At 39.4% G+C, this 14,899-nt stretch overlaps 3 protein-coding genes across 3 annotated transcripts; all 3 read right to left on the reverse strand.

The window, feature by feature from the left end:
- Positions 1 to 836: 836 nt before the first annotated feature.
- Positions 837 to 3,190, reverse strand: LOC137796885 (putative N-acetyltransferase 8B). The gene is made up of 2 exons (XM_068595111.1): positions 3,168 to 3,190; positions 837 to 1,780 (listed from the first exon to the last, which is right to left on the reverse strand). The coding sequence occupies exon 2, from the start codon at positions 1,764 to 1,766 to the stop codon at positions 1,095 to 1,097; it is 672 nt and encodes a 223-aa protein (XP_068451212.1). The 5' UTR covers positions 1,767 to 1,780; positions 3,168 to 3,190; the 3' UTR covers positions 837 to 1,094.
- Positions 3,191 to 6,084: 2,894 nt separating this feature from the next.
- Positions 6,085 to 8,120, reverse strand: LOC137796883 (putative N-acetyltransferase 8B). Its single transcript, XM_068595109.1, has 2 exons — positions 8,082 to 8,120; positions 6,085 to 7,071 (listed from the first exon to the last, which is right to left on the reverse strand). The coding sequence occupies exon 2, from the start codon at positions 7,055 to 7,057 to the stop codon at positions 6,392 to 6,394; it is 666 nt and encodes a 221-aa protein (XP_068451210.1). The 5' UTR covers positions 7,058 to 7,071; positions 8,082 to 8,120; the 3' UTR covers positions 6,085 to 6,391.
- Positions 8,121 to 10,415: 2,295 nt separating this feature from the next.
- On the reverse strand, positions 10,416 to 11,653 carry LOC137796091 (adenosine receptor A1-like). The gene is made up of 2 exons (XM_068593774.1): positions 11,325 to 11,653; positions 10,416 to 11,067 (listed from the first exon to the last, which is right to left on the reverse strand). Exons 1-2 carry the CDS (start codon positions 11,651 to 11,653, stop codon positions 10,416 to 10,418), a joined length of 981 nt encoding a protein of 326 aa, XP_068449875.1.
- Positions 11,654 to 14,899: the final 3,246 nt, after the last annotated feature.

Raw genomic sequence — 14,899 nt, forward strand, 5'->3', positions numbered from 1 at the left:
CATATAACCAGAATGATTTAAATGATGCTATGAAATGCCTTTATATACAGACCCTACATTAAAAATGAGAAATCACCACATCAACCTAAAAAAAAAAATAACTGTGAACTTAAAAACAGTAAAAGTATTGCATTCAAATGTTTATATAAGTAGGAGTCCAAAGGTATTATCGACTGAATGCATCAAGTAAAAGTACTCATTTTATTACCGGATCCAGTGATTCAGTGTTGTTTAAGTAGTACACAACAGTGTAAGCTAAATTTGAGCTAATTCAAAATCTTAACCGATTTCAATTTATACTTAACTGTTTGGCAGTTACATCTGTAAAGTGCATCATATATTACAGCATGATGTGAATCTGTAAAGTAAATATAACTAAATTATAATCATGTGCAGTAAATTGTGCAAATACAAGGAAGCAGTGAGTTGCATCTCAGACGAGGCGCTCCAGTGTTGCTCAGATAAATGGCGCCCTCTACTGGTTAACATTCACGATCAACAACTGTCTTCCTGACTGATGTAGATATGTTTTTTCTTACTTGTGTGAGATTCCTGAAGAACACTGAACCATGCAAAGCTGTAGGAGAACAAACCCGGGCGTCTGTGGTCCTCTGTACGGGGCTCATTCAAATAAATTGGTGTCTATATATGGTGGAGCATATCATGTCCATTACCTCCATTATGATTGTGACACACAGCAATAACTACATTATTTTTTGTTTAAGAACTTTTATTTTGTGGATGTTTTTTTTTTTTTGTAAAAAACATATAATTGGTCATTTGTGGATTAAAATCACAGCAGTTGAAAAAAAAAAAGAATAAGACATCACCAGTTTTAGGAACAAATAAGAACAGCAGTGTTTAAAACATTCAGATAACTTGGTTTAACGTAGACTAAAATGAGAATGTGTGTTGTGAGTGTTTGTAGACCAAAACTACACTTACTGCACAAATCAACTTGTATAATATGTACACATTACCTCAATTAACCAACCAAGCTTTTCCGTCTATTTCATGAATGCTGACTGGACTTGTACGTGTATAGCACTTTAACACTACATGACCTTCACCCATTCACACACTGATGACAGGGGCTACAGCTGTTTTTCCATAACCAAAATCGACACCATGGACAGCTTCACTACCCAATTAGATGCATGTGTTTTGGTGTGAGAGACGACGTGGCTGAACCCCAGCTTCTTGTACAGGGACACAGCAGCGGTCTGAGTGGAGCTGGTCTCCAGCACCACCTTGGAGAAGCCTCGCTCCTTACAGAAGTCAACCACAGTCTGAGTCATCCGGAGGCCCAGGCCCATCCGACGGCACGACGATGAGATGATCATTCTGAACAGTTCTCCGTACCTCTCTTTCCCACTTTGTTTGGCCACCAAAGCCGCCGTACCCAAGATCTGGGTCGTCCCGTCAACCTCGGCCTCCGCCACCCAGAAACAGTCGTCCGGTTTGCTTAGATAGCTCCCGGGGATGTCCTGCATGTCCGTCTGGAGTTTCTCACTGACGTAGCTGGCGAATAGCTTGTGACAGCAGTAGTACACAAGGCCCACCCAGGCTGCTGGCAGCGCCACGGCCCCCAACACGGAGCCCAGCAGGTGGCCGGCGACACACAGAGCCAGGGTGATGGCGAGGTAGAGAGGGCTGGTCATGGCGTTGCGAAAACACGGGCGGATGTGCTCCCGGATGCCGGCGCTGAAGAGGGTGCACACTGGGTCCTTGTCTGAAGGACGGTACCGGCGGATTACCAGCTTCATGACCAGGTGGAACTCTGGAAAAAATAAAGTAAAATGTTTTATTTGAGTGTGTTCATTCATTTTGGGATGTTGCAGCACACATTTGCATCTGTTTCACCAAAGCTTGTGTTCATAGTTTTCATTTGTCCGTGGAAGACCATGGCCAATATTCCACACTCTGGTCTTGTATTTAATGTGAAGCATGTAAATAATATATTTCACTATTGAGAATAATACATTTTTTAAATTAGATGAGCTCATAGACAGAGAAAACTCAAATTTTATACTTTCACTTGTACAGTTTAATGTTCCTTGTTGTTGCTGCTGTTGTTGTTGTGTTTTATGATTCACCTTCCGATAGGACAAATTCCTCGTTTGTAATAACTTACGTGGCAATAAAACGTTTCTGATTCTGAAAAAAATATCGCGAGCAAAATTGGCATATGGAAACATGTTGAGCTGGATGCATTTATGTAGTATGCTTTAAAAATAATCCTCTTGAAATTGATGGATGTTTAAAGATATTGGCCAAGCATTTAAATTAAAATTAGTGTTCCAACGAATAGTACAATACAATTGTGTTAATGACAGACACTTTGTATAATGTATCAGGCCTACGATTTAAGCCATGTATCAAGTAAAAACACCAAACTTTACTAGTTTCATATTCTCAAATGAGATGATTTGCTTTTTTTCTCTTTTGTCATATATTCTAAATTTTAGTATTTTGGGGTTTTGGACAGAACTAACTTCATGAAGAATTCATCTTGGTCGTATTTTTAGACTAAATTAATAATGTATTTGGCATTAACAGATAAACAAAATAATAATTACAATGTAAATTTGTATCACAGATGTTGTGCTCCCAGACAATGTCTGCAAAAAGCCAAATCAGTCAGATACCACATTTTGTTTTTCATCATATGATCAATAGCCTAATGTGCTGTTATTACAGCCGAATAACGTGCAGTAGCAATGCAGTGTTGTTATTCAGAGAGTAAGTGTGCAGACAACCAAAGCTAAAAGTTTCTATGTATCGAGCTTCATCTAGTTATAAAAAAAAACCCTGCTAGCCCGAGCAGGTCACAGCTTTAAAGTCTACCACATGACCACCGGATAACGTTACCGGCGTCGGTCCTCACAGGGACTCGGACTGGATCAGAACACCCCGTAGAACCGTTCGTCGGAAACCCCGTAGAACCGTTAGTTTACGTTTTTTTTTTTACCGTCACAAGAAACTCAACGTCACGCTAACTTAACTAACGTACAGGCCCGACAGCGAGTGTGTGTAACGTTTTACTCATCAAATGGCCGCAAAACACGCTGAAATGTCACTTCGCGGTCCCACCTGTCCGCTAGTTCCGTTATAACGTCGCACTATAATGTAATAATGTAATAATGTATAATGCTTTCTTAACTTACGAAGCACAGCCAACTTGTGAAAGTGGTCCTGAGTCGAGGAGCACCGCAGTCCAACTAGCGGCTCAAATGAACGCTGCCCTCGCGGGGACACTGGTGGGCTTTGAAAGTTCACTCAACTGTGAGATATGTTCGTGTTTTATGTCAGATCAAAGTACAGCGAAAATGTTGTACAAGGTGGAAACTATGACACTCCCAGAGTCTCTGTATAATTCTATGGTAGATAATATGTTTTTCATTTATGACATTTGGACGTTTTTTAAGACTTCTTAGAAACTTTATGTGCACTCGGCCCGAGTTCGCCATAGGTGGAAGTCGTAGTTGCAACACCATAACGAGGGGAATTACTGCATTCAAAATCTTACTGAAGCAAAAATGCATAACTTTATTGGAAGAAACTTAAAGTATCAAAACTAGGCCTACTAATAAAGCAGAGACAGGAGCTCCTGTGAACAGTGGCGTAAGGAATTTACGATGTTCCCCAGTGAGTGCACACGTTGATGACGGGCCAGATCACGGATATAAAGCACACACACACACACACACACACACACACACACACACACACACACACACACACACACACACACACACAGAACATACATACAAAATAAACAAACAATAGACATACAAATTATGCAAGAAAATAAGATATTTTTCATGTAATTGTACAGATGTTATGTGTATTAGTTTCAATAGTTAATGTAGAATAAGCATATGATTATGTTATTGATATTTAACACCCTCAAATATGATATTTTTTGTTTTTGTGGCATATATCAAATGATACCATTGCATGTATACTAAGACATTTATATATAGAACATTTTAGGTTGTTAGAATATTTAAAATCTTAAAAATGGTAAAATGCATAACTTTATTGAGAAAAAAAAGGAACTTAAACTATCAAAACTAGACCTACTGTCATGATATAAGTTTCTGTTTCCTGTTTTATTGTGTAGTCTTGTGTCCTCTGTGTCTCTGCACTTCCTGCCCTTGTGATTGTGTTTGGGTCGTCCTTTAAATCACCACCTGACAGAACGATCCAACCTATGTCAGGTGGTGATTTAAAGGAGGACTTGTAAGGCAGAGACAATTGCCCCTGTAATCAGTGGCATAAGTTATTGTCGTGACCTTTGGTCAGGAATGCTACGAGACGTATTGCTTATTGTGTGGTTTACTTGGGGAACAATAAAAGGCTATATTGTGGGCCATAGCCTACGACCAACCAACAGTCAAAACCTCTTAACACCTTCACCTCTGTTCCCAGTCAGATAGACTCACACTCCACAGGACGTGGACATGGTGGAGGAGTACAGGTATCTGGGTGTCTGCATCGACAGCAAACTGAACTGGAAGGCCAACATCAACGCTGTGTCCAAGAAGGGGATGAGTTGACTATTTTTCCTGAGGAAGCTTAGATTCTTCAATGTGTGCAGCAAGAAGCTGGAGATGTTCTACCAGTCGATTGTGGCCTTGTACTTTGGCATTGTCTGCTGGGGGAGCAGCATTGGAGCCGGTGACACCAACAGACTTAACAAACTGGTTAAGAAGGCCGGCTTTATCTGGAACAGGTGGTGGAGAGGAAGGCGCTGAAGAAACTATTGTCCATATTGGACAACCCGGACCACCCTCTTCCCCACCTACTGCAGGGTCAGCAGAGCACTTTCTCCAAAAGATTCAATACGCTCCGCTGTCACAAGGACAGATACGGGAAAACATTCCTGCCCACAGCAATACGACTTTACAATAAGTTACCTCTTGCCAGATACTGTTTAGACTAATTATTCACTGTACATGTTTATGTCTATCTACACTTCACACACTACACAAACACACATGCATACATACTTTGCATTTTTGCATTATCTATCATTTAAGTTCAATGTAATTTATGTCCTAAATTAAGCTGTACATATCTTTCATCCCTGTTTCTATATGATGGTTGTATATTTTATTTTGTGTCTAAGGTGCTACTCTGACAATCGGGCGGTGAAAAGAGCACTTTGAGGAACTCCAATATGTACCTTGGAGAGGGGGCAGAGGCTGAAGACTTTAGGGTGGGTGCACCCATATCCCTGGCAGAGGTCACTAAGGTAGTTAAAGAGCTCCTTGGTGGCAAGGCGCCGGGGGTGGATGAGATCCGCCCTGAGATGCTGAAAGCGCTGGACATTGTTGGGCTGTCTTGGTTGACACACATTTTTAGTGTCAGAAACGTCTACCTAAAATATTATGATGATATGTCATAGTATTCAAATAGGTCAAGTTCAAAACTCGCAGGAATTGTTGACTGGTTTCTCCTCTTGGCCTAGGGGCCAATTTAATTACTATGCCAAGGTAAACATAAGATGTGTATCTTTAACTAACAGAGCGGTTAGAACGGGTAGAAATGATCAAATATTTGTTTCTGTTTCACAATTTTAAGACACAGATAGTTTCACTAAATGTAACCTCCTCGACATTTCTTGTTTAACCACCTGTGTGCAAAGTAAATAAAGTGCAATGATTAGAAATTATTCTTGTTTATTCTTTTGCTTTGGCCGTCCAAGAAATTAACTATTGAGTGTCCATTTTATCGGGAGTAGTGAATAATTAAACAAGGTACAAGTGATGAGAGTGAAAGACTGTTTGACTCGCTGTGACCCTCCTGCTAGTTTTGTTGCACCTGTTTGTGTGGGAGAAGTGATATCTTTATCATTCCTGTTAGATTGTTGTTGGTGATGTAATACCAGCAGAGATCCAGACAATGTTTGAACCCGAGCTATAACATGTTGCAGTCAATGCATGCAGGTGTTGAGAGGAGGATGATGATGAGTGAAAGCAAAAACCAACAGCGGTGTAAAACCAATTGAGGTGCTTTTATTTTGTTCAATTTTTTTTCTGTAAAAAACATGCAACTTGTGGATTAAAATCACAGCAGTTGAAAGAAAAGAAGGCATAATCAACAGTTGGAAAATCTGTAAGACAGCAGTGTTATGTTTAAAACATTCACATGAGTTGGTCGAGACTAACCTGAGAATGTGTGTTGTGAGTGTCTGTCGACATTTACAGAATATTTTGTCCATCAAGTATTATTTATGCATAAGCTTAAACCACGGATAAAGAGGAGTATAACAGGAGCATCACAGTAGCTTTTCCGTCTATTTCATGAATGGTGACCGGACTTGTACGTGTATAGCACTTTAACACTACATGTCCTTCACCCATTCACACACTAATCACAGGGGCTACAGCTGTTTTTCCATAATCACAATCGACACCATGGACAGCTTTAATATCCAATCATGTGTTTTGGTGTGAGAGACGACGTGGCTGAACCCCAGCTTCTTGTACAGGGACACAGCAGCGGTCTGAGTGGAGCTGGTCTCCAGCACCACCTTGGAGAAGCCTCGCTCCTTACAGAAGTCAACCACAGTCTGAGTCATCCGGAGGCCCAGGCCCATCCGACGGCACGACGATGAGATGATCATTCTGAACAGTTCTCCGTACCTCTCTTTCCCACTTTGTTTGGCCACCAAAGCCACCGTACCCAAGATCTGGGTCGTCCCGTCAACCTCGGCCTCCGCCACCCAGAAACAGTTGTCCGGTTTGCTTAGATAGTTCCCGGGGATGTCCTGCATGTCCGTCTGGAGTTTCTCACTGACGTAGCCGGCGAATAGCTTGTGACAGCAGTAGTACACAAGGCCCACCCAGGCTGCTGGCAGCGCCACGGCCCCCAACACGGAGCCCAGCAGGTGGCCGGCGACACACAGAGCCAGGGTGATGGCGAGGTAGAGAGGGCTGGTCATGGCGTTGCGAAAACACGGGCGGATGTGCTCCCGGATGCCGGCGCTGAAGAGGGTGCACACTGGGTCCTTGTCTGAAGGACGGTACCGGCGGATTACCAGCTTCATGACCAAGTGGAACTCTGGAAAAAATAAAGTGTTTTATTTAAGTGTGTTTGTTCATTTTGAAATGTTGCAGCACAAATTTGCATCTGTGTCACCAAAGCTTGTGTTCATAGTTTTCATTTGTCTAAAGAAGACTGGTCACACTATGCCACACTCTAGTCTTGTATTCAATGTGAAATATCTAAATAATATATTTATTAAAATATTGAAAATAATATATTTTTTAGATTAAATGAGCTCACAGACTCAAAAAAAAACTCACAAGAATTGTCACGAGCAAGATCTGCATATGGAAACATGTTGAGCCGGATGCATCTAATGCTTTTAAAATAATACTGTTAAAATTGCTGGATGTTCAAAGATATTGGCCAAGTATTTAAATTAAAATTAGTGTTCCAACGAATAGTGCAATACAATTATTTGAATGACAGACACTTTGCATAATATATCAGGCCTACATATTTAAGCCATGTATCAAGTAAAAACACCAAACTTGACTAGTTTCATATTCTCAAATGATATGATTTTTTTTCTTCTTTTTTTGTCATATCATAAGAAATATAGTATTTTGGGGTTTTGGACAGAACTAACTTTATGAAGATCTTATCTTGGTAACAGAGAAAATGGAGTGGGTATTTATTTCCAGTATATTTAGACACAATTAATAATTTATTTGGCATTAAAAGATAAACAAAATAATAATTACAATCTAAATATGTATTATATATGTTGTGCTTCCTGACAATGTCTGCAAAAAGCCGAATCAGTCAGCAACCACTGTTTTTTTTTCTTCCTTCTATCATATGAGCAATACTGTGCTGTATTACTACAGCGGAACAAGTAGCCCCGGTGCAGTAGCCCCGCTGTCGGTGTCGTTATTCAGAAAGTAAGTGTGAAGACAACCAGCGCTACACTGTTTCTATGTATCCAGCGTTATCTAGTTATAATTTTTAAAAAAACTGCTAGCCCGAGCTGTTAACACGGGCACAGCTTTAAAGTCTACCACATGACCACCGGATAACGTTACCTGCGTCGGTCCTCACAGGGACTCGGACTGGATCGGAACACCCCGTAGAACCGTTTGCGGAAACCCCGTAGAACTGTTTGCGGAAACCCCGTAGAACCGTTCGTCGGAAACCCCGTAGAACCGTCAGTTTACATTTTCTACCGTCACAAGAAACTCAACGTCACGCTAACTTAACTAATGTACTGGCCCGACAGCCTGTGAGTGTAACGTTTTACTCATTAAATGGCCACAAAATACGCTAAAATGTCACTTCGCGGTCCCACCTGTCCGTTAGTTCCGTTATAACGACGCACTTTAATGAAAAACTTACTACGCCCAGCTAACTTGTGAAAGTGATCCTTTGTCAGGAGCAGTCCAACTACAGCGGCTCAAATGGCTTTGAACGTTTAACTGTGAGGTATGTTCATGTTTTATATCGGATCAAAGTACAAAGTAAAAGTTGTACAAGGTGGAAACAAAGACAATGCCACTCCCAGATTCTCTGGGAGTGGCATTTTATTATTATTTTATTATTATTATTATTTTTTACATGTTTTTTTTTTTTTTTTTTTTACATATATTTACTTGTTTGACTTTATGTGCACTCTGCCTGAGTTGAAAGTCTTAGTTGCAACACCATAACAAAGGAAATTACTGCATTTAAAATCTTACTTAAGCAAAAATGCCTAACTTTATTGAAAAAAATGAAGTTATAAAGCACACACACACACACACACACACACACACACACACACAAACACACACACACACACACGCACCGTGTATACAAAATAAACAGAAAATATGCAAGAAAATAAAATATTTTTCATATAATTGTATCGATCTTATATGTATTAGTTTCGATAGTTAATGCAGAATAAGCATATAATTATGTTATTGATAATGACCATACTCAAACATGATAGATTTTTGGCGGCATATATCAAATGACACCATTGCTTGTATACTAAGACATTTCTAGATACATATTAGAACATTTTAGGTTGCTAGAATATGTGTAATATTGTTATCTGTAATACAGAATTGAGATACTTTGGAGTTTTACTTTAAACAAACTATCAAAACACGTACCAGAGATCGGTGAATGACTGAAAGAGAAAGGATGACTGAAACATTCGATATGATCTAAAAGCTGTAAATAATCCCTCCTGACAGAATTCACTTTGCACGTTGGTCTCCGTACACCAGTAGCCCGATGAGAGTCACAGGGAGAAATTATTTCACTGATCTCACACCCTCATTTTACATGTTGATGATAGTCTTTTTCGATACAAACCTAGACTAAATTTATGTATCACTACCATCCATTTCAACTATTTCAAATAAGTGTGCCTATTTTTTTCTGCTGCAAAGTCACGGCTCAGGGCTCACTTACCTCGTTCTAGCCATTCAGATAGTTTTGGTTGGTAGTTTCCCCGAGTAATCCATCTTTGCGATTCCCACTGTCATCCAAATGCATGGAAGAAAATTGGTTTATAAATTACATTTTAATTATTCACAAGCAATTTATATTTCCAGGAAATGATGTTCCTGTGAGCACGGACTCTGTTTATGGTAATAGACACAAAAATGAATGATGTTCCGGGTGAGACGCTATAATCACATGAATATTACATACAGTGACAAAGTAGATTATTTTACTCATTTAGTGAACAACATGTGTAAATAGATCTTTGTGCCACGTTTAGGCTAGTTGCAAGCTGTGTGAAGATTGTCTTGAAAGTGAGCCAGTGTAGTAAATGAAAGAAATATTCTTATTAAAAGAAGTTCTTACTAAAATACATTTTGTCATCATATCGTATAAAGTAGTATGTGATTAATGGCCAGCAACAAAGTCTAATGAAGCAGCTGTTCAAGCTGCAAAGTATTTTTGTCCATCAGATAAATGTTACAGATGATACTTAGTTCCTGTTAGGCTTGAAACTATGTGTGTGTGAAACTATGTTATGTGTTCTTAATCAAACACATAACAGGAAGTACACTTGTTTGAGGTTTTTCTTTAATATTGATGATCGAGTGAGGACAGTATGAGGAGAGTTCTTAGCCCAGAGCGGCTTAAAGACTGACAGCAGTGGAAACTGGACGACTTATTTGTTCATAGCAGACAAAAAGTAAAGACTCCCAAAATATATGTAGAGAACAAAATGCAAAACTAAATATCACTAAAGATCTTAAAAGTAAAAAATAAACGTTAACAAAACTGATGCTGTGAATTAAACATTTCTAAAATAAAAACATGAATCAGCTAAATTATATATGTTACATTTTTGCATTCATCAATACCGCCTGTATAATCATTCAATCATTGAGAACAACAATGGAAATTAGTCTCTACTAATTTTTGGCCACGCTGTTAATGTTACTGTTGCTGAGATTGTTGTCTGTCGTCTGGCTGCTCTGAGGTCCTTGCTTTTCTTCTCCACATACAACATACTGTCTCCAGAGCTTCAGGTACGCCATCTTGATCTTTTGTATCTTGAACGCGTACACGACAGGGTTCACAGCCGAGTTCGCGTGAGAAAGCAGGATGCCGACGTAGATCGCCGTTGTGGGCACGTCATTCAGCTTAAAGTAAACAATGCAGTTCATAATGTGGAGAGGGAGCCAGGACAGAGCAAACAGAACCAAGACCAGAGACAGAGACCCTGCCAGCTGCTTCTCTTTCTGCAGGTAGTTCTGAGACTGTTTCTGTGGACCGTTGCCTGGTTTCTCTCGAAGGTTTCCTCGGATGATGCAGAAGATGTATCCGTACAACACAGTCATCACCAACAGAGGTGTGAGGGTGCAGAGAAAGAAGTTAAAGTAAACCAGGTAGGACATGGGGATCACGGTAATAAACCGGCAGACAATAGTAGAGTTGACTGACTCAGACAAGGTTTTGTGGTTGGGCCATCCAAGCATTGGAGCAAAACTCAGTGGTGTTGCAACAAGCCAACATGCTGCAACCACAAGCCGAGAATGTCTCTGTGTTACTGTCCTTTTGTACCTAAAAACAGAAAAGTAACAGTTGGTGTATCCTCAACACATATTTATGTATTTGAGTGTTTTGACCAAAAGGAAAATTTCAAAAAATGTTTAAAAAATATAAATTTTGTTATGAAAACGTAAAGCCTTTTTCAAGATATAAACCACCTTACAGTTCAATGACTGCATGTACTTTTACTAAAAGATATTACTGAATCCCGGATGGTGACATTTTTGTTCTGCATTCAGGAAGTATTAGTACGTCTGAAATAATCTGACCTGAGAGGGATGTTCACCCGGAGGAAGCGGTCCACTGCAATAGCCGTGAGACACAAAATTGAGACGAGGGTCAACAGGACGACCACACAGCTGATGAAGAGACAGCCGTGGAACGAAGTCTTCACTCGTCCGTCCATCACCACGGCCAACGGGATGGCCACACAGCCAACCATGAAGTCGGCCACAGCCAGACAGACAATAAGGCTGAAGGTGGGCTGTTGAATGCTTTTACTGGTCCACAGCGCCAAAACAACCAGAGCATTACCAAGACAGCAGCTGACGGCGATGAGCACCTCCAACAACGTGTAGATCACTTCACGCACATCCATTGTGAATCCTTTTATCTTTTATGGTCTATGGTGTAGCGAATCTGATTATGAGTCTGAGCATGAATGTTCTCTTGTGAAAAATGTAAGGAAATCCCCCGCCTTTTAGATTTTTAAAAAAAAAAATTTAAAAGTAGAATATGTATACGATATTTTCACGGGTCCCACAATAGATCTAACCGCAGTTGCAGTCGTATATGAGTCACTAAAAAACAAGCTATCTGGCCAAGTAAGCCACAAAGCCACATCCTTGCACCAAAGATGTGGTCCTATGTTGTGTTTATGCAGACTGTGTGGCGCGTTGCACATTTTGGTACATGTTTTGGTATTCAATAATTTCCACTTACATCTTATTTGCAATGCAAGCGCTGTTAATGGCAGTAAACGCACACACACAAACACACAGACCTCTCCACAATAACAAGACCATTTAAGCATGTTGTGTAGATATGGGAAAATATAGTATTGCAATGTTAAACTGATTTAAATGTTTCTCTGTGATGTTGGAAGCAGACGGTGTGAGGGGAAGTGAATCAAAGGACTGTTTCCTATGTATGCATATGAGGGGGGGCCGTAAACAATTCGTGAACTGATGGGTGTTGAATTCCTAGGGCAAAGGAGATTGTGACTTCTTTGAAATCAAGGACCAAGAGACGAAAGGTCTCGGATGGGCGGGTACCCACTGTTCCCTTTGTTCCACGTGGTTTGAAGGTGTGAACCTCATCGTGTATAAAAGAGAGCTGTGACTGTTGTTTCATTGAATTGTGTGTCGCAGACTGCTTTGGGTGGCTGTGGCAGACCGTTTCTTCTTGCAAGAATAAACAGACTAAAGACAATTTTTGATCCAGAGATTCCATTACTCCTTAGCAGATCAACTGAGAAAATCTTCCATTACAATACTCTCTAATAAGTCACCCAATTTTTAAATGCCTTATAATAGTTCAGATATTAAAACTATTGAAATGAGTTGAAAGTCATGTTATTAGAAAAACATGTTATTCCCCAAGTCTCTCTGGTTGGTGTTAATCCTCCTCCAGAATGACACTTTCTTCGTCTTCTCAGATTGAAATTAACAAGAAGACAATACAAATGTTAACCTTTTGAGCCCAATGCACCCCAAGACCTGCTGCGCCCATTATCAGACAAGGATCATAATCCAATTTTAAAAGACTTAATGTTTAACACTGGTAACTTCATACATATTTTAGTCCTGATATGGCACCAAGATAGAATGGGGTTTTAGCCTTCTGTGCTTTTCTCCAGTCAATTTTCTGCATTCACAAAAGATTATGAGTCAAAATCTGCAATATATTTATATATATATATTCCTTGGAATATATCAACCTGAGTTTTACCAAGTGCAGTGGCTCAGAGAATACAGTAATAATAATAATAATAATAATATTGTTAGATTGATTGCGAAGAAACGTGGTCCATGTCCTCTTAAATGGGCATCAATCAAAAAGTTTGATAAAGCCCATTAAAAAAAAAACATCCTTGTTGACCAAAGTGATTTACAGACCAGAGCAGGAAGCTAAAAATCACACAAAAGAAACACCTTCTCCATTTTTAATGAAGCCAGGATTTATATTGTTTACTGCTGCAGAGCGCTGTGCAGCAACTCAGTGTGCTCACAGACCTGAAACACATTTATAGACTTCCCAGTTGTAATGAAAAGACTAAATGTTTCTGTGATTCACATCAAATGACATGAGTGTGTCTACAAATGAACCTGACGGAGGTGAGTTTTTTTTTTTACAGAAGAGTTTACCCTTTTATCCATTGCATTCAATTTGTTTTGAGTGATTGGATTGCAAACAAAAACTTTTTCTTCTCGCCCCAACTTTAAATTGGTTTATCAAAGGCGGCCCCATTTGGGGTGAATGTGCTACTATTCACTATATTCTATAGTTCTTGACAACATGAAAGTACAGGTATAATATTGGCTCCAAGCGTGGCACAGCGGTTCATGTAATTTCTGAAAAGTTAGACCCCTTCACAACACACATATGAAACACTTCTGTTACTAATTATATTCATCGTGTCTGCATACTATTGCAGTTTAAGTGTAATGCTACTGTGAAAATTGGCTAACTAACACAATGTATTGACACATTTAAGGCTAATAGCAAAGAGACAGCCCTGTTAATAATGTTACACTTGCTTTATATCAAGCGGACATGACATGTACACACTGCAGTTAATGTGAATCTGTTAATCCCCATGTGTAGGATCACTGACATACATTCAGTCAAAAATAATGGAAACACTGTTCAATATATTGATATACAGTTAGAAATCACAAACACAGCATCCATGACACCCTAGAATTGCCTTCCCGTCACTATGACACAGCAAAATATATGATTCTGAAAAGCTTTGTGAAAGAGTTATAGCATATCCGTCAAATTGGATTGCATTAGGTTTAGCTGAATATACCATTTATTTAAATCAGGGTATGCTCTTCCCCACGGTCTTATATTTGATGTTCATCCAAAAAAACTTAATCTGGCTAAATGATAATAATTAAAAAACTATTATGTGTGATAATATACTTGATTGTGACGGTTTGATTCTGGACCGAACAAATTAGGCTTTACTTTCAAGAGGACATTTTTACATATTAAGAAAAATAAATAATGAATGACTAACTCATGGTTTTTGGGAACAGCTATTGGGGACGCTGCCGGCTCACTGTCGTGATTTATGGGACTGTTAATGAACCTTTTCAATTATGACAAGTCAAAGTGTGTGTTTGTGAGAGCCTTATTTGGCTGGAGAATGTGAAAGAGCAACACTTACCCTGACATAACCACCGCTGAGGCGCCCTTGAGACTGCAGCTTGCCAGTAGATCAGACTGGTCGTACTGGGCAGCAGTCCATCACTATAACCCTGTTTTACACTTCTACAGTAAATCACCCCACAGCTCATATTTGTCCAGCAATTGAAATAGAATAAATCATAGTGAAATTAAATTAAATCAAGTTGAATTGCTTCTTTTCAGTGGCCGGTCGCTGCTGTTTTGCAAAGAACAAAGGTACTGTCATATATTAGTTTAGCGTTAACTAGCATAAGTATAAAGTATGCAGCCTAATTTCATTAATATTGATTGATTCATACTGGATTATTATTACTATTATTGCATTGTGCACATTTCTTAAACTTTGCTGGTAAAGATGGAGCTTTATTTTGATTTTAATTACTAGATATGCTACAATGCAGCTTAACCCATAACAAAATATTATGAT

The sequence above is a fragment of the Clinocottus analis genome, unplaced genomic scaffold (assembly GCF_023055335.1).
Source record: "Clinocottus analis isolate CAN_PGR_092001 unplaced genomic scaffold, fCliAna1.0.p SCAF_3, whole genome shotgun sequence".
In the NCBI taxonomy this organism is placed as follows: domain Eukaryota; kingdom Metazoa; phylum Chordata; class Actinopteri; order Perciformes; family Cottidae; genus Clinocottus; species Clinocottus analis.

Coding starts and splice junctions, on each gene's coding strand:
- LOC137796885 (XM_068595111.1), bottom strand. CDS start 1,766: ATGAAGCTGGTAATCCGCCGGTACCGTCCTTCAGACAAGGACCCAGTG.
- LOC137796883 (XM_068595109.1), bottom strand. CDS start 7,057: ATGAAGCTGGTAATCCGCCGGTACCGTCCTTCAGACAAGGACCCAGTG.
- LOC137796091 (XM_068593774.1), bottom strand. CDS start 11,653: ATGGATGTGCGTGAAGTGATCTACACGTTGTTGGAGGTGCTCATCGCC. Junction 11,068..11,324: donor CGGGTGAACATCCCTCTCAG/GTCAGATTATTT, acceptor TTCTGTTTTTAG/GTACAAAAGGACAGTAACAC.